The sequence below is a fragment of the Chaetodon auriga genome, chromosome 7, assembly GCF_051107435.1.
Source record: "Chaetodon auriga isolate fChaAug3 chromosome 7, fChaAug3.hap1, whole genome shotgun sequence".
Taxonomy (NCBI): domain Eukaryota; kingdom Metazoa; phylum Chordata; class Actinopteri; order Chaetodontiformes; family Chaetodontidae; genus Chaetodon; species Chaetodon auriga.
Genome location: NC_135080.1, coordinates 23,970,448 through 23,995,528, shown reverse-complemented (window position 1 = coordinate 23,995,528; position 25,081 = coordinate 23,970,448). Strand labels below are relative to the sequence as shown.

The following is a 25,081-nucleotide window of genomic DNA, read 5'->3' as shown; positions in this document are numbered from 1 at the left end:
TGGACAACATAAACACTGAATGCAGATGTCGGTCAGTTCATTGCGTTACGCCACATCCCCAAAACTCTTCAAATACAGACAGAGCAGCTGAAGATCACACAATGCGATGCAACAGAAAAACAAGCGTGTGGATTAGAGGCAGAGGTGAATAACACCTGGACTTTGGGTGGTGGGTGTCTCATCTGATGCGGCTATAAGAAGCGGTCACTCCTCCTCAGCTGTCAGCCGTGTGTGTGTGTATGTGTGTGTCTCTGTGTGGAGTTATGGCTCTGTTCATGGACTCAGACTTCTCTCTACTGAGGCAGAACCAGCAGACAGACATGATGGATCTGAAGGCGTTATTTGGAGAACAGGGTCACTGTAAAGGTGAGTTCAGTGTCATTTAGATGAATGAAACGCTCTATTCGGTCATCTTTATGTCCTTGATACATTTCATGGTTTGTTTCCTGTAATCATTTTCACTCAGGAATCCACAGTAAATGTCAATGAATGACTGAATTCATTGACATTTGGATGGCCGGCTACCGTGATACTCGTACGCATGAAAATAATTGGGTTTTTGCCAGTAAATTCGATCAATATGGCATTTCAATGGGAAAAGAGGACGCAAAAATCACAGCAGAAATTAAACCGACGGAATTATTTTCTAAATAAAATAAAAACTTAAAAAGAAATGTGTTATAAGCCAATATAAACATCTAACAAAACCTCGTAAATATTAGGCTGTAAGCAAAATACATTACATGAAAATATACAAAAAATGAATCCAAGTAATATTAAAAAATAAAATAAAACTGAATAATAAAATTTATAAAATTAAAAAAATAATCGTAATCAGTTTAGTTTTGGTCAACAGCCCCTGTTTGGGATTTTATTTTAACGGCCTACATTTCGGTGCGTTTACAATTGCCATTAAATCGAAACTGAAATGTTTTTGTTTTTCCTCACCAAAACCATCCACCTTTTCACTCTCTCTCTCTTTCTTCATCTATTTTTTATTATTTCATGTCACTGACATGAATCTTCATCTGGATGTTGACGGTGTCTTTCATCGTCAGATGTCCGGGCTGACAGCGCGGTGTCCTCCCCGGAGCCGGACAGAGTCGCCGGTTTGATGGAGGGCCAGAGGAAGAGGAAGCGGACCATCTTCAGCCGAGCCCAGCTGTCGGAGCTGGAGCAGGCCTTCGCTGTGACCCCCTACCCGGACATCACCCTGAGGGAGAGGCTGGCCGCGCACACACACCTGCCCGAGAGCAAGATACAGGTGAGTCTGCTGCTCTGGGGTCTGCTTTCAGCTTAAAAACTCCCCCAAAGCCACAGAAAAACCTGATAATAAACCGCTGGTTACAGGCCAGTGTTGCAATTTATTATATGTCATGAACCTCTGATTAGCTGGGAAGAATCAGTGTGTCAGGGATGGACTGAATGACCGTCTGTATATTCGCTGATGAACGTTGCAGGGTCCTCCCTTTGTTTTGGTCTGCCGACCCGCAGCTTTCCTGTTTTCACTCTCTGTCATTGTGTTTGGACGTTTTTTTGTTTTTGTAACCCCATGTGGCACAAGTGCCTGTTTAAATATATATTTCCAGCTATTTTTGGTCAGGAACACCTCAACATTTAATTTTGCTTCACAAAGAATGACCTGACCCAGTCCTGCATTTCAACAGCGGCAGTCCAGCACAGCAAAGGTGTACCAGACATGACAAGTCTCATCATTTTCCACAGGTGTGGTTCCAAAACAGAAGAGCCAGAAGTATCAAGACCGGGAGACTCCCCAAGTCCACCAAGCCTGTCCTGGGGGGTAGAGGGGTTGTTGATCCCTCCACTGGGCCTGTGACCTCTGCTTTCCTTGCATCAACCACCCTGGCAGACATATTCAGACAAGAGCAGACACACTCCTGTGAGGACGGCCCACAAATGTATTCTGACTGGATCCAAATCTACAGCAACCCCGTATCATCGCCACCACCTCCTTCATCTCTCCACCAGCAGCCCACACTGGGTCCCTCAAAGCCTTCAGAGTCCCGTTTCTGGGAGGAGGAGCAGCACCACCCGCGGCAGCACCTGGCACCAGCACTCCCCGGTTTTCTTCCAAGTTCTCTCCCTCAGTCAATCAATAGGCAGCCTCATCACTCGGCCTCCACCCGCTCCTACCAGGCCTTCAGGAACTTCAAACCCCAGACTATGGCTCCATCTGGGACTCATCAGCCTATGTATGGAGGCAGCGCTACCGGCGGAGGTCACACCTCTGTAGACCAGGTAATCCCTTCACATCCTCAGCCAGTGTATTGGGAGGTAACTCAGGGCCAAGGACATCACCACCCACACCACCACCACCACCACCACCATCACCACCCACAAATGGGACCGCAGACCTCCATGGGCTACATCTCAGACCTGATCTACAATGCTGCTATTGTCACCAACTTTCTGGAATTCTGATTAGTCTGGAGTGATCAGTGTGGAATATGAATACTGGGGCTTCTGTTTGTGTCGCTGTTTCCTTTTTTAACACCTCATGAGTCTAAACCCGTCCTGTGTTACCAGAGCTGACCATTCCTCAAACCTCTATATGTTATAGGGTCGTTTTCAAGTTGTTGGTTTGTCCTTGTACTGTTTTTTTTTTTAGTATGTTCCAGTAATTTGTTCAGTGTGTTCGGGACTGATTTGATTCATTTCATCCCAGTTTATAATATTTTACGCTTGCTTTGGTTCAGTTTCAGTATTGAGTGTTTGTTGGTAGTGTAAATGGTGGTTTAGTGATTTCCAGCATTCCTGTAGCTCCATGTGTTTTAGATGATTCGACTGAGGGATAAAAGCTTTGTGGTCGACACAGAACAGAAACCCTGAACTGATGCAGTGAAGGACAATCATGTTTTCTCTTGTATGAGTCACAGATTGACTGTAGTTTAAAAGCAGACCTTACACTTAATCATCTACTGTGTGTTTACAGCGATACACACCCAATAAATACAACAAAAACGTTAGTCATTCTATATTATTTGAAATACTGACTTCTGCTGAAGTTGCACATTTTTATCTTGGCGCTTTTTGCACAATCGAGTAATGCAGGTGGTGTTTTGATCAGAATCGGCTACTTTAAGATGCAACAATGATTCATACTCAGTAACGAACATATGTAACGCCCTGATAACTGAACTGTGTGATGTATTGCCTAATTCAAAACTGCGTGTTCAGTGAGATCCCAGGGTCAAAATGAAGAATACGCTATGGCATTTTCTGTTCAGAGTTTTGCAAGTTGAAAACTGAGCCAAAGCAACTGTGAACTATGTAATACGGAACGGTCAAAAGACACATGTGCACATTTCTACTCTCATGTTGATGTTTTCTACATAAATAAAGGACTAATGGAAGGATTCGTAGAGCAGCTCATAAACTCAGTAACCAAGCGACTTGTCTTCACAGTGGAATCACTGGTGTTCTTGACATGGACTCCTCTCACAGATGACAGCTCCTGTTTTCCTGCTCTAAGCTGAACTGTGGCTTGTTTAATGCTGCGACCCCACGAGTATTATCTTTCAAAACATCCTGATTAAAATGATTCCTTGTGGTAAGATACCATGACAGAAATAATTATTTTCTAAGTCAAAATATATATTTTTTTCATATCGCTCTGTACTGTAAGTATCAGGAGGGTTACGTGGACAGAGGGAGGGGAAAAAAAGAAAAATAAGAACTAAATTAAAGCCAGAGCTCAGGGTCTATCAGCTTACAGGCTCTGTAATTCTGCCTGGATTTAAATTTTGAAATATTACATGAGAGGTATAATACAGAGGCAAATATGACAGACAGTGGTGCACACTGTTCGTCCAGCCCTGGACAGGGATCTCGGCATATCATAATCATCTTTAATACCGAATAATCTTTCAATAAACCTTTAATCCGGGTGTCAAATCTCAGATCTTCGGAGGATACTTTTTTTGTATTCCAGATGTAGTTACATCTTTTAATCTTTCCACTGATATGAAAGGACTTAATAAGAAGAGGATCGGATACTTTACAAAAAATACAAAATCATATCTCGAGAAGGGATCAGAGAAAACTGATCTTCTGTGGAAATGTTTTGAAGTAAGATACACAGTTATTGTTCTGAGGATGCTAAGTCTTCCATCGTGGCTGCTGTACCTCCAGGGTGCTGTAATCCTTTGTTTTTTAATGTGTTGGGTGGCTCTATAACTCACTTCAGAGCAGATACAGTAATCACAAATCAGAAGACAGCCATCACCACATCTGTCAGGAGGAGATGGATGAAAAAAATCAGATCAGTCAACAACGCTAGTAACTGATGCTACAGCTGGTGGATTATTCATAAGAGTCAAAACAAGGACAACTGCAGAGCGAAAGAAAACAAACAACTTCACAAAATTATTTAACTCAAGGGCCACTTACTCGCTTTGTCCAAAGCTCAGTGTATCTTATTCCTCCGTGCCATAAAGCTCCATTGTTGTCCAACGAGACTAAGACTCTGCAGGTATGCTAGCTGCTCTGTGAGGCTGTACTCAGACACAAAGTGCTTTGAGTTAAATACCAGCATGTCAGCATGCTATCAATAACAATGTTACCGTAGTGATGGTAAGCAGGTACAATGATTACCATGTTCACCATCTTAGTTTAGCCTGCTAACATTTGCTAGCACTAACCACAAATAGCTAAGGCTAATGGGAATATCATTCATTTTGAAGAGATTTGGTCATTAAAGTATTGGACAACTTAAAACTTTGACCTGATGATGGTCCCAGACGATCACCAAAGTCAGTGACCTCATGAGTGCCCAGTTGTTTGAGGAAATTGCTTTCAAAACTTCCTCTCAGGTTTTTGTCTTTTGCAGAAATAAATGTGTTTGTGTTGGAGTGGCACAGACAGAGAAGGGACGTGTGGGGAGTGTTTTCATGAAATGTGTTGACAGTGAGAAAAACATAGAGCGATGATTTTATACCTCTGTTTATGGACCATTTTAGGTATTTCAGTTGGACAAATGAAAAACAATTAAGTAATATTTAACAAAAAATGACATTCCAACATCAGTATCATTAAGAGTCAAAGTGTTCTCTGAACAGTATCTCCTGGATAAAAGAGTAAGAGCATCCATCAGCGTTATGACTTGTGCTGATGTTTGTTTTGATGAAAAAACATATATTTTTATAGGGCAATACCAAGGAGAAAGAGGAGGGAGAGAAACAAGAAGTTGTAGTTTTCGGAAAAATATGAAACACAAAACAGCTGCAAATAAATCAGTCATATCAACCATACTTTGATTCCTGGAGAGGAAGACTATCAGATAAAACAGTATAATAAATATACTACTAAAAATATCTGACAAAGTCAAAGAACAGAGTTCACTTTCAACCAATTTTCATTCTTGTAATGTTCCAGCTTTCATTTAGTGCTACTACTGTCCTTGATTTCTAAATTCTCAGTAACCTTACACAAACATTACATCAATTTTCCTGTCAAAAAAAAAAGTTCCACAGGAGAGAGGAAAGTCTGTCAGGCTTGGTCCGGTGGTCAGAGTTCTGGTTTGAGGGCCACAACAGGTCGCAGGTTTTGCTTCTACGGTTCCCCTAGTTCTCCCTCCATGGTCCGGACCAGCACATACAGCTCAGCGAGCCCGACTACAGACGCAGCGATCACAGCTGATATTACTCGCTGAAAAACAAGTGTCAGAAAGGAAGTCAGGCAACATTTAGCAGGACACACACTCAAACACAATGTAAAGAAGAAAACATCACAGACACCTTTCATCTTAATACAATCCAATACACAAACTTCACAAAATACAACCTCCGGTCTCACCACAGATGTGAACACCTCTCTGACACTGTCCACCATGACTGAACATGACACACAACTGGATTGCACTGCATGTAGCGAGGTGTGCCTGAGTGGCAGCAAATGTTCACTTACTGCTGCAGTGTCTGCGAACAGGTACTGACTTCCAATATACGAACAGGCAAAAGCAGCAACCACTGTGACCAGGAAGTTGAATATGGTCACCGCCACTGCTTTGACGGATCGCACTGGAGAATAGAGAAGGAAAACCCAGAACAGAAGAAGTTCACTCTCAATGTAATGTAATATAATAAGCACCGTAATGTAAAACGATATTAAACTGTACATGTGTACCAACCTTGGAGCCCAAAATCTGCTAATGTCCCACTGCGACCGATTTCCTGAAGACAAAGAAAGATATTTATTACACAGTAAAATAATTGAGAATCTTTAATGTGCTCAGCAAGTAAAAAACTATCCCACTACAAAAACCATCATTCCTCCACCTTTGTTTTAAGACTGCAGTAAGTCTCACACCATGGTTAAAAATAGTATGTAAGCCTTAACAAGATCTCTAGATGTATATATGGATATATTTATGTAATACAATCTCATAGTATGAAATCACATCTTGACCTTGACAAACCAAAGACAACATAAATGTGTTTTAACGGTAACTTATCCAAAAGCCTACCTGAGTGTTGACATTACGTGTCATTCTGTTGTACTCCTCATTGGCTAGTTTGGCTTTGATCTTTTCAAGACGTGCCACTAGCTCCGGGTTCTGAAGCAAAAGGAAAAAGTCACAGTTTAATTTCAGCTGTTTGCAGCAGAGGTTTCTCCATCAGGTACTGAACACTGACACTGGTTCTATATTAAGCCTTGTTCTTCCCACAGTGTGCTCAAATTATAGAGGAATACAGGGCTAAATTGCAGTAATAAATTCCCCATCATCAAATTCCAAGTCCTTGGGTGGTTTTTAATCACATCTGAGCTTAAGTTACTGCTATTTTGAGTAGATGCCTCTTGTCTGACAAATATAAGCACACAAACTATGCATGTGCATGGTTTCACTTACTCTTGGAGGCTTCACAACCTCAGGCAGGTGCAGCGAGCTGTCCTCCAACAACTCATGCAGGTAGAAAGGATGCCCTGGAGGAAAAACAACCACGAGAAGGTGTCACATAACATTACATTAATATTACACATCACTAGCATGGCTTCTAGTATGAACTATACTATATATACTATACTATTATACTATTATTAACATTACATGAGACTATACCCTGGGATGTTGATTAATGAAATAACAGTCTTTAGTTAGCCTTTTCTGGTCCTTAAGAGATACAATCCACGTTATTCAGCTGTTCTTGCTGAATGAACAGTGAATACCTCTTAATGATTGCTGTCTACATTATCAAAGCTTTTCTATCACCACAACCATATTACCAACCACCAATACGACTAAAATGCATGTAAATTGTTCGGAAATGTCTCCTTTAGACAGCAGCAGTATCATTAGTGCACACATTAAGGTTACATGTGTTAAACATTTTACCGGTGTCCTGGAGGTGCTTCTTGAGTTTTCGGGCTGTACTGAAGGACAGTGTTGCTGGTTCTGGTTTCTCAAGAGTCTCCTCCAGTTCTTCTCTCAATCGCTGAGGCAGACACGAGTCGCTTTTTTCTAATAACACCGTAACCTTATGTCTGAATTTATCCCCGACGACAAAAGCCGAAGCCATGGCTTCAATCCGACTGACTGACTTTACGCGAAGCAGCTATCAAGACTATCAACCATCAAGTTAAGCTTGTTCTCAGTGAAGCAAGAGAGGCCAGTGGACATATGCTATCAAGTAAAACAGCCAAAGCCAAATATCACCATTTCTTAGTATTATTATTCATTAACGTTCAGCGTTTGACAGCTAACAACTGCTACGGATACATTTGTACACCAAAATAAGCGGCCATGTTGTATGTCTTGTGACACGATGACGTGTTCTCTCACGTGACCAAATGTGTGAAAATGTTTTTTGAATTGCGCATTTTTAAAAATGGTCAAATCTTATTAATGATCTTTTTAAACTGTTGATGTTAATGGTGAGTGAACAATAATTTTTCTTTCATATTCAATTCAATATTGCGTGCTACAGTACACGTGAGCTCCTGTGGTACATTCAGCGGCTCCACATAAAATCGTAAAGTCAGTAGGGGGGTTTTAACACGCTTGATGTGCAATCTAGTGTTTTGGTGAGAGGCAAAACAAAGTACTTGCACAATTATTAATTATTTTAATTATGTTAATTATCTTCTATCTACAAGTATTTTAACCGTCATGCCAAATTCGCTGTCCTAATTTTGAAGTTATAATCAGCCTGATGTGACTTCCACACTATTAAGAGTAAGATTATAAAGTTAACTTCTCACTGCAAGACAAAAACAATAAAAGTAAGCTGAAAACCTCACAATGTTCTTACTGAAAACGTGCTGTTGCAATTATTTGCAGACATTATGACATTTTTTTCAAACAACATTACAGTAGGGAGTGAACAGTTTTGTGAGTGTTCAGTTCTCGGGCATACGACTCTTCGGTCGGTCACTGAATGGAGCATCAGTTCTTCGTTCTAAATGCGTGTGCGTAAGCGTGCCAGAGCTGGAAAGATGGCGGTCTGTGCGTTACGCCGAGGTCTGCTGAGCACTGTCAGTAAATATAACAGCAAACACGCACAGAGAATACTGAGTGTCGTAGACAGCAGCAGCGTGTTTGAGGTGAACAGACCGCGGTTACAATGCCAAGCCTGTGGACTGGCCAGCGGTGTTCAGCAGAGGAGGTTCATGTCGTCACGGTAAGAGACGCAGCCAGTGTCCTCCCCTGTCAATGCTAACACGCTAAAGACTTTAGCTAAGTACGAGCTCTTCAAGATGGCACCGCAAACACATTGGCCCTCGTTGTTGAATGACCAGAGACGGTGCCTTCATTATGAGCACGGTGTGCAGTCGTGAGCTGACATTTAGCAGCAGAATGTGGGAAAAATCCAGTTGCCCTCTGCTGATCGTTAGCTAGCAGGGTAACTAGCCAGCGTGGGTTGAGCAACACCTGACGCGGTCAGATCCTGACTGCCACTAACCTGCTGAGTCAATACATGTGGAATCACACAGTTATGAAAAGTTATCACGACCTTGGAAGATTCTTATTTAATGATCTGGCATGTTTTAGAAAGATTAACGTCAGGAGCATGATTATACTCCGCTGAAAATACCTAATATACATACTGCCATGCTGTATATCTCAATCTGAGTTGACACAGTCTAAGTTACGAAAGCTGAATTTTTCATGAAATGTTTGTTATGTATTTGCTGCTGCTTGGACATCAACTGATTTTCACTGAGTTAATAGTGGAGTGGATTGATTTCAGTGTTAAACAATGCTATCATTGATGCTTCTGTGGCATGACTTATGGTTGGGGTTGTAGAAATTATGTCTACATCAGAACCTATTGGCCTGAGAGTCAGCAAAGTGAGGTCTTACAGTGTGCATATTTCAGTGGACAGTTTGGGCCTTCAAATCATCAAATCAAATTTGCAATTCAAAAGAAAGTTCATACTCTCAAAAGTTGTCTCAAAGTGTTGGAGAGCGTGTTGATGAACAGGACAAAATGAAATGTAGTAACCAAGGGATCAGAGTAAATAGTCAAGGCTTTTGCTAATACTGTTACAGGCCATGTTTTGTTTTCTTACAGTAGTGTTAATATCTGCAAAATAGATGTTAATAAAGCTGCATTTTTGTTCATTATATCGTGCTGTTAGTGAGAGGAAGACTTCCCTGCAAACATGGTCTTATTATCAACAAAGACACAATTAAAATGCATTTTATGCAACAAAAATATTCCTGTCAGACTTGGGGTTCATAAAACACTTCAAACCATTCAAATGTCACGTCCATGAGAGGGAAAACCAACACAGAGACACACCTTTAAGATAAGACTTTATTGATCCCACACTGGGGAAGTTTAGTCCTTACAACCAGCAAGTATTATAGAGAGCATTACATTGTATGTTCATTCAACTTAAATGTCTTTTTAAAGATTTTAATACCTAAACATTACAAAATAAACAAATAAAACAATGCAGTGCAGCTGCAGTGTAGTCCCTCCCAGCGTTTGTGCACCATCAACATACATGCACTAAAAGTGTTTGTTTCTGCCACTGACAGGCTGTGATTGTTATAATTAGTGTTTGACAAGATTATGCAAAGGATCCCTACAGAGATAAACCTTTCTGTTAAAGATTAAGATCATTTTTACTTAACTAGAAACATCCATAATTTTATCACCGTAAAACACGCTTCATTCGATTATGACAAAACAAAATAAAATACAACAAAACCTTCAACAAAACATCAAAAATTACACAAAAAGACAGCATTTACTGGATGACAGAATCTGGTTTTATGACTCCTGTCTGTCATGCAGTGTTTTTAATGCAGCCACTGCAGTGTTGCTGCTGTTTTCCATATTCAAATATTAATTTTCACAATCAAATGAATGGTTTTTTTTTTTACAATTCGAACACAAATTAGAATTTTGAATATTCGTTGACGGCCTTGTGAAAACACATCTGGAACAGTGCCATGAAAGATACCTGCCCTCTTTCCCCGAGTGGTGATGTGTCGGCAGAGTGATTGACTTAAGCTTCCACATCATTTGAACACACCGGCAGATTTTCGGTAAACTTTGTGTGGCTTGTTCGTTACATAAAGGGTTTAAACTGAGCAAAGTGTTGGCCTACATCAGTTTTATTAGTTCTAGTCATGGTTGTTTTTTCCTCCACTGTGTATAATGATTATATCTTAAAGTCGCAGTGCACGTTACATTGTTGGTTAGTATGTTTTTTACAATGTTTAACTTTAATACTCACTGCTTTTCCAAATTAGGACTAAATCAAGCACTTTATGTTGAAGAGAATCACTAAAAGTTTCTCTTCAGAGACAAAATGGGACTTAAAGTGTGTCCCTGAGCTTCTGTGTATCTTTCAGGTTTCTCAGAAATGCAAATCTCTTCACCAGACGTGTTTAGTTATTTTGAGATGTCGTTGTAGCAAGCCATTTACACAATTAGCACAAACTCATGTTTTCTCATGTAGTTTTCATTCAGACTGCTGAATAAATGAAAACCACCTTACACACCATGACCAAGCAGTTTTTTGTTGCCCTCAGCCCGGACATGTGATCAGAGCTTACAGACTTAGTGCTAACATTAGTAACATGGGGACAGTCATGTTGACTCAGCACACTGCTGATGGTAATTTAGGAATTCAGCTCAGTTGGTTGCTCTGAAAAAGTACATATTTTATAGGTTTTGTGAGAGTTGTTGTTGTGTTGGTGGCAATCCATCAGTGTATGCCGGCTTGCACACTTATCTGCTTTGCGTTCACACCAGCAACAGTGACTTGTGATGGAGTTAAAGGATTTTGGCTGTGGGCCAGTGCAGAGAGGAGGAACCAGGGAGTTTTCTTGTTTCTTAAGGGGATCAATGGATCTGATCAACCCAAAAAAAAAAAAAAAAAAGGTGCCGTGGGAATAAGAAAGAGAGCAGAAGAGGGTAGTTGAAAAAATGGGCTCTGTGAGAGAGAGTGAGGTGGGTGTACAGGTGGGTGAGTGCCCCCTCAATGGCTGGAATAGCAGCAGTGATTCAACACCAGCTTGTATCTTGCACTTTAGTTTCTGTAGTCTTTTTTTTTCATTGTGTAATCACACCTCCTGTCTTACTGCTGTCATTGCCAACCTTCCCCCAACGTGATGAAAGCTCAGTGGCAAAATAACCTGCCTTCACTGCTCCGGTACACAAGGACAAGGGTGATGTCAAGTGGATAGTTCCTGTGCTTATTGGCAGGGCGAGTTGTTGACCAGGGGTAGCTGTTGGCTGAGGCTGGGTTTGCTATATTTAGATCTGATTATCTCTGGCCACACAGTGTATTGACATTTTTCAGAGGTAGAAACAGAGGAAACCATGTTGAATATGGCATGTGTACCATGTATGGTATCATGACAATTATGGTATTTGCCCCTTTAGCCAACACAAGCTGTTTTAAAAAGTACCAGCAGAATGTCAGTGGACTTCATGGTTTACATTAATGCATTAAAATTCAGAATACATGAATACAGTTTTTAATGAAAGGTTCACTCATGGATGGTTTTGGTACAGGTCTTATAACAAATATAAAAAAACATGATAAATTATGTTTTACTTACTAAGGCCAAACATACAGACAGGAATACTTGAATTAGTTGTGCTGAGTAAGCTGTAGGAGACAGTTTATAAGGCAGTGGAAGTGAACCTACATAGGGGCTGTGTATTGTGTCAGAGTTGTCATTATCAGGGGCCGGCAGTTCTGAGGCTGGTCCTGTGCCAGACCTCATCGACAGGCATAGTGGGCTAACAGTCCTGATGGTGGCGGTACATCAACTGTCTACAGTTCAAGACTGAAAATTCAGAACAAACCAGTCGTCTATGATGTTGCAACTTTCACCAAACTGTAGGCCCAGTGAGCACAAGTTAAACTAAGTACACCACACCAAACTCACCACACTGCCTCTTCACACTGTCCTTTTTTTTTCCAGCCACATTTTTTTGAATTGTCAGAAATTGAGCCCAGAGTGTATCAGAAAGTTTTAGTGTGATACTGCAGATTCTCTAGTGTTCATGAAAAAGACAGCACTTTGATGTCATGGTAGTGTGGTACATTTCAGAGTTATAGTTCAAAAACTTGTGACAAACTTTTTTTAGAAATTCATCCTCATGTGAACTATTTGCAGTCAATGGGAACAGAGCATCTTTTAACATCAGTCACTCATGAAGCAAAATAAATAAATAAATAAATTACAGATGTCTTTGTTGTTGAGATGATGTACGCAGATTCTCAGAATTTTGTCTTGCTAACTGAATTTTTGACACTAGTTTAAATTCTCCAGGCTCATCATGTAAAGCCATCTTTGTTCCTCACTTGGCAACTAACTCAACAAGATTATGACTTGGTGTCTGAAGCTCTGGGTGATGCAGAATAAACATGTCAATGCTACTCAGCCATTGTGCTGTGTGGAATAGAAACACATGATTTTTAAGCTATTTTCATGTTAAGAAGTTTTAAATATTTACAGTCTGGGTTGTTCTGATGATGGATGATGTCATTTGTCTGTTCTTCTTCCTTTTTTCATCCTCGTCCTCTTCCTTGTTCTTCCTCCTCCTCAAAATGCCCAGCCTGAACTCACTGCTGCACAACAGCTATAATCTTGATTTATACCTCTGTACAATCACATTTTTATATTGCAATATTTCTGCATAAGCTTCAGCAAGGAGACTTATTTTTCTTTAATTTCTCTTTTAGTTGCATCAATACTTTCTTTATGCAGTGCTATAGAAAAGATACACAGCAGCACCTCAGGGCAGCTCTCAGTGTTACTTGTTATTTTATGGATAGACGCATCCAGTAGGTATAATGCTGCATTCAAGAAATGAACTCAGAAATCCAAGAAGGAAACAGACCTGATCTCTCTGCCCCAAAGATATTTGACAGCAGTTATCTGCCATCTGATTAGCAATGTTCCTTTTTAACATGTTCACAACAGATTTGGGGCAGGGGATTTTGTTATCTTCTATTTATCACATCTTTGTCACAAAAAAGCTAAACACAAACATGTTCTGATCAAGGTCTGTTTGACCAAAAGTTTTCATCATGACTTGTTGTACCCTAATATTTTTATTGTACCACTAAAAGCCCTATAGAGCCATGTTTTCACAAGTGGGTGTAAAATAGATTTTTCTCCCTTTTCTCCCTCCCCACATATGTACAATTTATGTACAATTTCAGTCCAGTCACAATACGTTCACTGTATTTTCTCACAATAAAATCAGGTGACCTTGTCATTATTCTTGTGCAGTGCACACATGGTAAGAAAATAACCTGGAACCAACTTCCTGTGTAATATTTCTGTAAATCCCCCCTGTGCATATATCTCATTAATCCCCACTCTTCATCTCTGTAGTGAAGATTAGCTTTGCAGGGAGCACAGAAGTATGCGTGTTATTTATTTGAAGTGACCAGCTGTTGTCGTCAGTGGTAATATGGACTGTAAGTCTGTGTGTGTGTGCGTGCGTGAGTGTGCGTGTGTGTGTGTTGCAGAGACATGGAGATTAGGTGGAACGATATTCCTGTTTGTTGGCATCTGACAAGTCGAGGTGTTTTATTCAATCTTGTCAAAGTTGTGATTGAGAGTAGAGCTGAAGGGAAGCAGGGAGGCTGAAGTGAGGGAGGCAGCAGGATTTTCCCTCCTGCAGGATGAATGTAAATTGTTTCTATAGGAGGGAAAATCCTGAAGCTCTTCTTCACAACTGTGGGATTTCCTGTTGAGGCTCCTCAGGGGCTTAAAGGCTGTTTGTTTGTCCATATATGATGATGTTTTCATCTGAGTCCTTGTGTTTTATATACAAACCTGTGTGTGTCTGTGTGCACACACAGAAACACACACACACACTCATACACTCTCAGGGTCCATTGTGTAATGGTGTTGCCTGTTTTTGGCAGGAACAGGCCTGAAGGGAAGATTTTGGAGACTGTGGGAGTGTTTGAGGCTGTGAAGCAGCATGGCAAATATGAAACGGGACAGGTAAGACTCTCACACACACTTTAAATCACAGACGAGCCAGCTCTTAAGGGCCTCCTCCTTCATTAGAAAATCATTTAGGTCAATTTTGGACTTATTTTTGAATGTCACTGTACTGTCCTGTGTTTGTACTTTATGTTTGTTTTTAAGCTTTGATAAGTCAGTAGCTTTTTTATTGTTATGAAAGCACATTTGTGTGATCCTGTCAAGTGACTGTAATCCCATCTAATAGATGCTTTATTAAACCTCCTCCAGATATAATCTCACAACAACTCATCCCATTTGTCCTTGTTGTTGTGCTCTCCTCAGCTGTTTCTCCACAGTGTGTTTGGCTACAGAGGCATCGTCTTGTTTCCCTGGCACGCCCGACTCTATGACAGAGACATAACCCCTCCCATGTCTGACAGGTAAGCCTCCATCTTTGGCTCCAGACTGCACCAGACAGGTCCTTGTTGGCTTCGTGAGACCTGTATAACTTTTGTTTCTCTGATTTCCTTCAGCAAACCTGAGCCCCCAGGAGCCCACGGTTCCAAGGAGGTGAAGGGGAAGACCCACACCTACTACCAAGTCCTGATTGACACCAGGGACTGCCCTCACATAGTAAGTCACTACATCTTTTTCCTTTAGGACCTGCAAGTACTACCTTACATTTCACATTCATCTGTTTTGCCCCGAGAGATCTTTTGGAGGGAGTCCAGAGCAGCACGTTCAGATGATGTCATGTTGAAGCTTAATAACAACAGATAATGTCAGAATCTCAGTAATTTGTATTTTGCCGTTATTTATTGAATTTGCTGCAAGCCTGTAAATCCTTTGGGTTCATTCCTACTGCCATCAGAGAGGCTCTCATATACCTTGAATTGACATTGTGTACATCTGTAGATATTCTGTTTACGTAGATTTCAATTGTCTTGATATGCAGTGCAGTGAGTGGAAATAACATGGAGAGACAAAACCACCACTGTGGTAGAATGTAGGGGTGATTGTTCATTAGTGTCTGAGTCACCAGTTGTGTGACTGTTTGTTTGTGTTGTCTTTGACAGTCTCAGAGGTCCCAGACAGAGGCAGTGACGTTTCTGGCCAACCATGATGACAGCAGAGCCCTGTACGCCATCCCAGGTATGCAGCCGTGTACAGACCGGTCAGGATACTTGGATTCATCACTGACATGCTAGCCACATAACCTCATTGGTGGGCCCTGTATATCCCATTTTTATCAGTTTTGCAAGATACTGCAGAGGATATTGTCCAGCTCAGCACTCAGTTTGTCAGTTCCACTTCAGGGCAAAGCATTCAGATTCTCATTTTGGAAAAACGTCAAGTTTTAGCATTACGTTGGATCCTAGTCAGCAGTTTAGCTCCCATACAACCAGAACATACAACTTCCCATTTGAGGTGGTTATAATTGTTGTCTGTCTCATCCCCGTGTGACAGTATGTCTGTTTCTTTCCTCCAGGTCTGGACTATGTGAGCCATGAAGACATCCTGCCCTATAACTCCACAGAGCAGGCCCCCATCCAGCACGAGCTGTTCGAGCGCTTCCTCATGTACAACCCTTCCAAATGTAAACACCCTCTACTGTCTCTACTTCACACAAACCATTTACAGGACCCAGAGGTTCACTTCCATCTGCTACATCATTCTCAAAATGAACGTACAGTGTACATTTTTCATCCTGCACTGCTGTTATGTTCACTACTGTTATGTAGTCATAAGTAATGTATGTAGATGACATCATGAAGGTCTTGCATGCGGTTCATTTAAGTTTACATGCTCTCTATCTTCACAGTGATTAGCGGTGGTGGTTGGTCGTGTAGTTAAATGTCTTAACATATTATTTTCTTTCATAAGCCACTGGTGGTACCACCCACCAGATTCAGACTGCATTTCCCTGATATACAATCACAGGTCATTTGCAGTCTCACAATTCCTTCAGATCTGCTGCAGACACCTGTGACATTGTCGAAGTAACGGAAAACAGCGTTTCATTAAATATTTGTGCATTTTGTGCTCGTCTGTAGCTCCTCCGTTCACAGCCAGAGACACCCTGAAGGCGTGGCAGGAGAAGAACCACCCCTGGCTGGAGCTCTCAGACGTCCACAGGGAGACCACTGAGAACATCAGAGTCACCGTCATCCCCTTCTACATGGGCATGAGGGTAAATGAACAGCGCAACTCTTACATGCATAAATCAGTGTAATACCAGTGAAATATGAAGCTTCTGTTGGATCTTCTGAAAGCGCTGTCTGTAGCTACACCAGCGTGAAGCTGCCTATATTGCATTAAGGGTCTGGCAGTTCAGACCCAGGCCGGCAGGCTTCTTGTAGGCTTTTCTGCTTTAGTTGGTTCTGTAGTGTTTTTTTAAAAATACTAATGGAAATTCTCTCATGTTCTCAGGAGGCCCAGAACTCCCATGTTTACTGGGTGAGTAACATTCTCTTGTTATCTGGAGGTTCATCGTGTGGAGTGATTCACAAAGACAGTCACAGTGGGAAATCAAACTCCAGCTACGAGGCAGGAGCTGGTATATTTCACGGTAACTATTAACCACTGTGTGAACGTGTCTGTGTGTGTTGTTTTCCTGCAGTGGCGGTACTGTATCCGTCTGGAGAACATGGGCAACGAGGTGGTTCAGCTGAGAGAGAGGCACTGGAGGATCTTCAGCCTTTCAGGAACCCTGGAGACGGTCCGAGGACGAGGAGTCGTAGGCAGGGTTAGTACGATACACACAAATGCAGTATCCGAGACCCCGACCATCAGGAGGTGGTATCAGTTTACCTTTTGTACCTCGTAAATGATATATTTTCATACATTTGCATCATCTTTAAATATCATAAATTTAACAGATTTTGTGTAACCCTGTCATATTTGTCTTTGCGTGCGGTCACAGGAGCCCGTGTTGTCTAAAGAACAGCCAGCCTTTCAGTACAGCAGCCATGTGTCTCTACAAGCCCCCAGTGGTCATATGTGGTGAGTTTACATGTTCTTACATCAGTTTACTGTTTACATCCCATCTCTGCTACATGTTCTGCTATTTAGTACATCTTCTACAAGCTAACATAACTTTTTGACTCAGTGGGTTTGCTGATCCTGTCCTCTTTGAATGCCTCTCATTTGCTCTGTCGCTAATTCACTGCTCGTCATATTGAACTCTGCCATTATTTGTGTTTAGGGGGACTTTTCGGATTGAAAGGACTGACGGCTCCCACTTTGACGTTCGCATTCCTCCTTTCTCCCTGGAGAGCAACAAAGACGACAAAGCGCCCCCTGCTGGCTACTCATTCTAACTGCGAGTAGTCACCTCCCACCAGTGAGGGTCTTGACATGCTGTCAGTCCTGGTCCTGTCTGAGGTGTCTAGAATTGTTCTCCCCCTGTAACATTGCCTCTGCCTTCAGCATAAGACCAACATGAGTCAGGTTATGCAAAGGGAAACTACAGCATTGTCTAGATCATCCAAATGCAGGCCCACCTTGCCATTATCCTGTCAGAGTGCACCCAACAGCAGTGTACCATCAATTAAACCATATAGGTTAGAAAACTGATGCTGTGCTTCTTCACTCCATGGTGAGCTTGAAGAGCAGTGGAAGAGCATTGATTGGTAGGGAGGGGAGTTAATATTGCCAAGCTGAGCTGGACATTGTTGTGCATCCAATAGTTGAAATATTGACCAGTTTTTTTATAGTGGGAGTATTTCATGCAGAGCTCTGGGTTCATGAAAAGAGCAACAACTTCAGCTGAGCTTCATACTGAGACTTCCACAGGATACTTCAAATCAGCATGTTTCAAACTCCTCCTTCCTAAATGATCTTCTAGTTTGAATTTATGAAACGGTGACACATGACTTTTATCCTGGAACCTGTTTTCTTGTCGTTTTTTTAATTCTAATCCCACCCTGTCACAGTTGAGGTATGTCACACCTCTGTGGGCCACTTATGAGAGGAGAATGAGATCGAATTTGCGGCTGTTACAGTGCAAAAGTATTTATTAGGCTTTCTTGTTTTGACAGCGTTGAAGCACAGTGGATGGTATTAGAGTCTGAAGCTGATCAGCAGGAAAAAAGCTCTAACATCTCAAAGTGGAAACAAATCTAAAAAAAAGTATAAAACAATTCACCCCCTTCATGTCATCATTTATGCAGTAGATATGCCTTTGGCAGCCATTATCAGCTTCTCCAGGCTGTGCACAGAGGACTCCTGTTAGCTGCGTGTATCTGGACAATACAGTTTTTCCCCACTCTTCTTGTAAAACTGCTCAGCCTCTCCGAGCACAGTTGTCCTGCTACACATTCAGGATCAAACTTCTTCACTTTCAGACATTAACGTTGTCGTTCTGAAGCATTCTACAGCCTGCAGGAGGAGCGTCCCCATACCATGATGCTGCCGCGTCCACATTATATGGAAAGTTAACGTGGGGTCTTTGGTTTAGTGTACAGGCTCAGCCATGGCAGCATGTAGCTCCCTCCAAGGACCTCTTGGCAGTCTCCCTCATTAGTGCCTGTCTCACATGGGCACGCAGTTTTTGAGGATGGCTCGCCCTCGGCAGATTGACCGCCGTGCCATATTCTGAAAATGTTCCGTTCTTACATCCATTGTCTCAAAATTGTTCTTGTATCCTTCCTCTCAGTGGTAACTAAACCCGTCAGAGATTTGTGTGGAGGTTTCTTTTGTCTTCATGATGCCATTGTTGCCAGCAAAGAGAAAAGGCAGCCAGCGAACCTTCCAGGTACACATGTATGTAACCCTAAAATCACTTGCCACACCCGGACTACACACTGATCTCTATTCAAATGACAGTTCTGCTTATGAAAAACAGTTAGCTGCTCCAATTCTAATTTAGGTGTGACATCGTAATACTTACAGCATCAATTATTTTGTAATGTTAAGTGCTTTTTTGGATGACATCTGGTTCCTGTTTGACATGACAGTCCTATTCAGGGAATAGAACATCCATCCACTGTGATTTAATGTTGTGAAAGATCAAACTGGAAAAGGCAAGGAGGTCTGAATATGCCTCAGAAGCACTGAACTGTATGTGCTGACTGGCCAAAAAAAACGGCCCCTCAGCTGGAAAGGAGGCGATGGTCAGGTCTTTCAATAACGAATGCAGCACACCATTAAGTAATTAAACTGTGTGTGTGTGTGTGTGTGTGTGTGTGTGTGTGTGTGTGTGTGTGTGTGTGTGTGTGTGTGTGTGTGTGTGTGTGTGTGTGTGTGTGTGTGTGTGTGTGTGTGTGTGTGTGTGTGGTCTACCTGCTCCCCTGCAGTCTGCTCTCTAAAAGCCAGATTGAAGTGTCCATCCTGTGCACTCGTGCTGGTTGTCTTTGGTTGTGACTGTTTGACTTTGCGAACTCTGTGACAAGTTGTGAGCCTACATTTTCTCTGGTAAAATGAGGAACGAAACCAACATCTTTGTTTTGATAAGTGATTTGAAGCAACTGAGATGGTTGAAATGCTACTGTAAATAGAGATGTAATTAAAGGCAAAGCAAATAAATATACCTTTTGAAAAGTACATCTCGACATTTCTTGTGTAGGTTTTGTTTTCTGCATGCAGCTGTCATGTCATGCACATACAGGTGTTGGTCAGCACATGGACAGAGGTTGGCAGATTTTTGCTTGTATTGGTTTCCAGCATTAAAAGAAATGTAAGAGTACATCTAGTTCTTGTTCATGTATGGGGCAACTGCTGCTACACATTCTAGTTATTATGTTTCATCGTATATATGTATGTTGGCTTTACCGGGATCGTGTGTGTCCACATTATGATAATTAGTTGGTGAACTCCAGCCACCACTAGAGGTCAGTGCAGTCATCTCCATGCTCTCTCTGGAAGCCTGTACGTCTGTAGTTCCTGTACCATGTGACCACTTTGAAAAGAAATTCACCTCTTGACCAGGTAGAACTGCATTACATGCAATGATAATATATCCTTTACTCCATCCTAATTCATGTTTTCCTCTATGCAAAAGACCAAACTTGGAGAATGAGCCAGTTTAAAATGAATGTCTTGCTTATTGGCGAAGTCAGAATAAGACTGTACTGTAATGTTTCGTGTTACAGCAACATGAATCCATTGGTTTAAATAGTGGGATTTTTACTGAATATATTGATGCATTGATAATCTGCTGTAAGCCGAGTTCACCGGAAATCATGCCGGATTTGACAAGGTATGAGTCATCTTGAGCAGATGTGAGGAAGGCAGCGTAACATCAATCTGACACGTTAATTTGACGGACCGTCAGCCCCGCCGGGGCGCCCTGTCCATCAGCTGCCAAACTGCAAAGTTAGAGGTGCACGGTGCTCGTGCTCCTCCAGCTCCTCCATCACTCCGCGAGGAGGGAGGACTCGCGCACACGTGCACTCGCCGCGCGCCCCCTCACAGTTGAACAGAGGGTGCGATACATAATTCAGTCCCAGCCAGGGAACACCCCAGTCTCTCCCTGCTGTCAAAGCAGCGGAGCCGCAGCCTCAAAACAACCCGTGGACCGAGACGCCGATGCGGCTGTTTGCTGCTCCGGGGCGGATGGAGGATCAACCTTGGAGAAGGACGAAGGCTGTGTTTGCTGCAGGTTGTGCTTGACTTCCAGCGGCCGAGGAAGGACAGGGCAGAGCGAGGAACAGACAGCGGTGATCTTCAGGAGACGTAAACATTGCCATGCCCTGCTTCATGCACCAACTCCTCCTGTAGTCCGGCAGAGAGGGCTCCGTTTCAGAGGAGCGCGGGAGGAGAAGGCGACGCTGTGTCGACGGTAAATATTTTGGAGACGCGGTGAAGTTGTGTTCGGGATAGGAGGCTGCGGCGGGCCACGGTCTGCGCGGTAGCCACCCTGCATCCTGACTTTGCTGTGTCCGTGTTTTGCGGCCATGCTGCAGGCAGCATCCTCCGACCTGTTCCCGACTTGAGCTCCACTCTGTGGGATTAACAAGTTCCCAAAAGCAGAAAACTCGTGATTCCACCTCTTCATGTTTGGAGAATTATCCCCCAGCCTCGGATCATTCACGCCGAACTAACTGAGTGATAATGAACATTTTCACGAGTAGTACAACAGTTTGGAATTATACTGCTCACAGTCCTTCACATTTCAGCCCCAAACTGCAGGTTTCTAGAAAGATGTGATCAGCTGCAGACACTTTAATGAGCAAAGTATCCAGATTGATCAAACCTGCCTCTGCATGACTGCTCGGTGGGACCGGTCTTGTTATTATCACAGTTGACGTTAACGCAGCACAATGGGCGCCAAGCAGACCAAAGGCCAGGAGCCTGGAGGGGCCAGCCCTCAGCACAGCTGGAAACGGACACCCACCAAGGAGCGGGGCGACATCTTGGCTTCCCTCATGCTGAAGTCAGGGGACCGGCTGAGCCGTGGTGGGACTCCACCGCCCTACCAGCGCCGCATCGGCATGATCCAGGAGATGATGCTGATGGCCAAGCAGGGCAAGCAGGACGAGGCCACAGAGATGCTCAAGACACTCCGACAGGTAGCTGCTGTGTGTGTGTGTGTGTGTGTGTGTGTGTGTGTGTGTGTGTGTATGAAAACTGACTGCATGCCCACCCATGGGGTCCAGACTGCTTTTTGAGGGTTGAAACTTGTTTTACAGCTAGAGTTAGGTTTAGGTTAAGGTTAGGGGTAGGGTCAGGGTCGGGCATTCATTTGTGATGGTTAGGATCAGGGTTAGGGGCTCGGGAACGCATTATGTCTGAATGCAAAGTGTGTAAAGCTCTCAGGGGTCGCAGGTTCACATTTCTACACCACAACATCCCTGGTTTGTTTTCTTGTTCCTTCCTATGTTCATCTCTGTCTGTGTACGCACGATGGTTCTTCCTCGGTTGATGTCATCACTGATGCTGAAACAGAAGCCAGGCTCAAGCTGACTAACTGTTGACACACTGACTAAACAGATGCAGTGACTGACTGCCTGCAGGACTAATGAACTGAGCGCCTCTCCACCTGTACGAGCCTCCCCGGCTGCCTGGACCTGTTGTGCTCTGCCTGGCTCTTCTGCACTGGTACAGTGTGGAGGCTGCCACGATTAAGCCTCTCGCTGCCTTTCTAGACATTTGCAGCGCTTGGCTGGCTGTTGTTGTTGCTGCTGCTGCTGCTGCTGCTGTTGTTGTTGCTGCAGAGAGGAGGGAAAGCCCAGCAGCAGACTGAAACAGTCTGGTGTGGTGAGAAACAAAGGAGAAGCAAGAAAGTGAAAATGCCACCAGTTGAATTGGAGAATTTGGAGAGCTGTGAAGAAAGGGAGGATCTGGGCGCAACAGGAGGGACATTTCTGAATAGATGTCTATCAGTGGAATGAACAGGAAAAGGAGAGCAGACAGTGAAGGGAGAAACAGAATCCTGAGTTCTCATCCTTAAAGAAAGTGCTGAACAGAATCTATATGCAGCCACTGTTCACTGTTTATCCCCCTATGACTCAACCTCAGGGAGGAGAGCCTCCAGCTTACACACACACACACACACACACACACACACACACACACACACACACACACACACACACACACAGAGCGTTCACAGTTTATTGTTTGGGCTTTAGAGATTCCCATCAGGTCCTCTCTGTTACTATTTACAGTTTTCTGATCAAACCCTTTTACATTGTTAATCCTCGAATCAATGGTAAACAGGCTTAAAGACGAAGGACACCTCTCCATCCATCACTGTTAGGGAGGGGGGATTACCATCTTTGTGACTGCTTGATTAAGCTGTGATGCCCCAGAGGAGCAGAATCACAGTTCCCAGTTGGAAAGTGAAGACAACAACACAGCACAGTGGTTAGGCTTCGTTCAGACTGCAGGCAAATCACATTTGTTTCTCAAATCACATCGTTAAGACGGACTGTCCACACTGTTTTTCGCAAGTGATCAGATTGGATTTGTGTGTTCAGGCATCACCAACCTATCCGCACGGGTTGCTGTGGTAACTACGTAGGTATCAGTAGCTATGCATGCTGGCCACACGGCTTTCTAACGCTGAAGCATGAGAAGACTGTTGTTCTCTGTGTTGTTGTTGTTGTTGTGTGTCGTGTTGCCAGTGATGCAAAAGAATCTTGCTGGAGCATCCAGACTGAGAAGCATCTGTATTATATCAGCATCTTCTCTTTTTTTTGCTGTCCAAACTTTCTAAAATCAATCTGGATCTATGATCAGGAGATGTCAGAAACCAGATTTGGGCTGGCAGTGTTAACAATGCCTCAGGGTCCGTCCCAGAAAGCACCGATTCTGTGATTTCCAGCACAAAATACATCCAGCTTAAAACTGGGCTCAAAAATGACTCTTCTGTCGTGTCCAGTCAAGAGAAAATTAACAGCAGTTTTCAAAGTGTAGTCTCTTTGGTGTAAATGCCAAACATACGCAGGGTTCAGCTTCCCCAGTGTGAAGATTTGCTGCATACCTGTTTTAGACTATTGTAAAATGAATATCTTAGAGGTTTTTTACTGTTGATCTGGGGAAAAAAGCAATTAGAAGATGGTGTCTTAGTTACACATCAACTTTGGTACCATTATAAGATAAGATAAGATAAGGTAAGATAAGATAAGACAAGATAAGATAAGGTAAGATAAGACTTTAGCAATAGTATCAGGGGAAAAAAGGAGACGTAGAAGGGAATAAAAAATACAAAATAGAAAAAAACAAAATCATATATATACATGTACACACACACACACACACACACACACACACACACACATATATATATATATATATATATATATATATATATATATATACACATTCTATACAAAAAAAGGCGGGGGGGCATCAAAAAAAAATGTTGCTAATGGGAAAAAACTGTAAACTGCACATCCCCTGTGATACACGTCCAATGAGAAACCTATAATTTCTCAAAACTACTGCTGATATGACGCCTGAGTTTTAGCACCAACAGTAAATAAGACATTTTTTGATCCCGTAGTTTGAGAAATAGTTAATGAAAACATTTTCAATTAATATTGTCTAAACACAGGCTTAAATAACTTTAACCATCAAATCAGAATGTAGAAGACAAGATTACAATCGTGATCAGAAATGTGATGCCAGCATTTGGTTGTTTGGTAGTTTTCAACTGTCAAGCTGCCATTTGTTCAACACTGAGCCCTGATGTTGGACATTCATCTTGAATTGGTCCAGATAGCAGTCGTTTAAATGTGCTTAAACATAAGATATCTCCTTTGGTCACGTTTTCCCTTTTGACACAAAGAGCGACATTGTTTTGAAATCCACATGATAGCTCGTCTTCAGAGATGTTTCCCACCTGACAGAATGAACTACCCACTTAGAAGCCCTTTTATTCTACTGGAAGCTCATCTGAGGAGAACAGCTTCAATTGTCAGACCACTGGCTGTTTTCAAGTATCTCTCTTTACTTGTTTGCATCCTCCATTGGACCTCCGTTGTGGCACCACACACAGATTTGTGGTCAACTGTGAAACCTTTAACAGCACTTAGTGGTGACTTGGTACGGTTCGCAAACTTAAGATATTTCCTTTCCTCATCAGTGTGATGAAATTCACAGTGTTATTTCAGCACCAAGCAGCGTTGCTTGTGCTGTAACATCAATAGAAAAGAGAGGGTGTCGTGTGCACAGTGTGAGCAGCAGACCACATGGCTTAGCTTTGATCCAGTGGGTGAC

The 25,081-nt window shown here is 42.5% G+C and overlaps 4 protein-coding genes across 5 annotated transcripts in view; 3 read left to right on the top strand and 1 right to left on the bottom strand.

Moving 5' to 3' along the window:
• The first annotated feature begins 263 nt into the window (after positions 1-263).
• On the top strand, positions 264-2,503 carry sebox (SEBOX homeobox). The gene is made up of 3 exons (XM_076735282.1): positions 264-366; positions 1,059-1,264; positions 1,726-2,503. Exons 1-3 carry the CDS (start codon positions 264-266, stop codon positions 2,440-2,442), a joined length of 1,026 nt encoding a protein of 341 aa, XP_076591397.1. The 3' UTR covers positions 2,443-2,503.
• Positions 2,504-4,944: 2,441 nt separating this feature from the next.
• On the bottom strand, positions 4,945-7,780 carry vma12 (vacuolar ATPase assembly factor VMA12). The gene is made up of 6 exons (XM_076735328.1): positions 7,352-7,780; positions 6,869-6,942; positions 6,485-6,574; positions 6,149-6,191; positions 5,926-6,038; positions 4,945-5,667 (listed from the first exon to the last, which is right to left on the bottom strand). Exons 1-6 carry the CDS (start codon positions 7,533-7,535, stop codon positions 5,572-5,574), a joined length of 600 nt encoding a protein of 199 aa, XP_076591443.1. The 5' UTR covers positions 7,536-7,780; the 3' UTR covers positions 4,945-5,571.
• A 655-nt stretch (positions 7,781-8,435) lies between these two features.
• poldip2 (polymerase (DNA-directed), delta interacting protein 2) lies at positions 8,436-19,960 on the top strand. 2 transcript variants are annotated; one of them, XM_076735539.1, is made up of 11 exons: positions 8,436-8,636; positions 14,377-14,452; positions 14,759-14,856; positions 14,950-15,049; positions 15,493-15,568; positions 15,906-16,013; positions 16,471-16,607; positions 16,847-16,873; positions 17,037-17,162; positions 17,340-17,419; positions 17,622-19,960. In XM_076735539.1, the coding sequence occupies exons 1-11, from the start codon at positions 8,452-8,454 to the stop codon at positions 17,734-17,736; spliced, it is 1,128 nt and encodes a 375-aa protein (XP_076591654.1). In that variant the 5' UTR covers positions 8,436-8,451; the 3' UTR covers positions 17,737-19,960. The 2 variants fall into 2 exon arrangements, with proteins under 2 accessions (XP_076591654.1, XP_076591653.1); XM_076735538.1 differs by having other exon boundaries at positions 14,371-14,452.
• An 854-nt stretch (positions 19,961-20,814) lies between these two features.
• The window catches only part of lrrc75a (leucine rich repeat containing 75A), a 52,608-nt gene continuing 48,341 nt past the window's right edge, over positions 20,815-25,081 (top strand). Inside the window, exon 1 of the mRNA XM_076735062.1 lies at positions 20,815-21,927. Coding sequence (XP_076591177.1) covers positions 21,679-21,927 — 249 coding nt within the window. The 5' untranslated portion in view covers positions 20,815-21,678. The remainder of the gene's footprint in view (positions 21,928-25,081) is intronic.

Excerpts from the sequence above, each read along its gene's own strand:
- sebox (XM_076735282.1), top strand. The coding sequence starts at position 264 with ATGGCTCTGTTCATGGACTCAGACTTCTCTCTACTGAGGCAGAACCAG. Across the intron at positions 367-1,058 it reads AGAACAGGGTCACTGTAAAG|ATGTCCGGGCTGACAGCGCG; the intron begins GTGAGTTCAGTG and ends TTTCATCGTCAG. Across the intron at positions 1,265-1,725 it reads TGCCCGAGAGCAAGATACAG|GTGTGGTTCCAAAACAGAAG; the intron begins GTGAGTCTGCTG and ends CATTTTCCACAG.
- vma12 (XM_076735328.1), bottom strand. The coding sequence starts at position 7,535 with ATGGCTTCGGCTTTTGTCGTCGGGGATAAATTCAGACATAAGGTTACG. Across the intron at positions 6,039-6,148 it reads AGCAGATTTTGGGCTCCAAG|TGCGATCCGTCAAAGCAGTG; the intron begins GTTGGTACACAT and ends TCTATTCTCCAG. Across the intron at positions 5,668-5,925 it reads TGTTCGCAGACACTGCAGCA|CGAGTAATATCAGCTGTGAT; the intron begins GTAAGTGAACAT and ends CTTGTTTTTCAG.
- poldip2 (XM_076735538.1), top strand. The coding sequence starts at position 8,452 with ATGGCGGTCTGTGCGTTACGCCGAGGTCTGCTGAGCACTGTCAGTAAA. Across the intron at positions 16,874-17,036 it reads AGAACTCCCATGTTTACTGG|TGGCGGTACTGTATCCGTCT; the intron begins GTGAGTAACATT and ends GTTTTCCTGCAG. Across the intron at positions 17,163-17,339 it reads GACGAGGAGTCGTAGGCAGG|GAGCCCGTGTTGTCTAAAGA; the intron begins GTTAGTACGATA and ends GTGCGGTCACAG.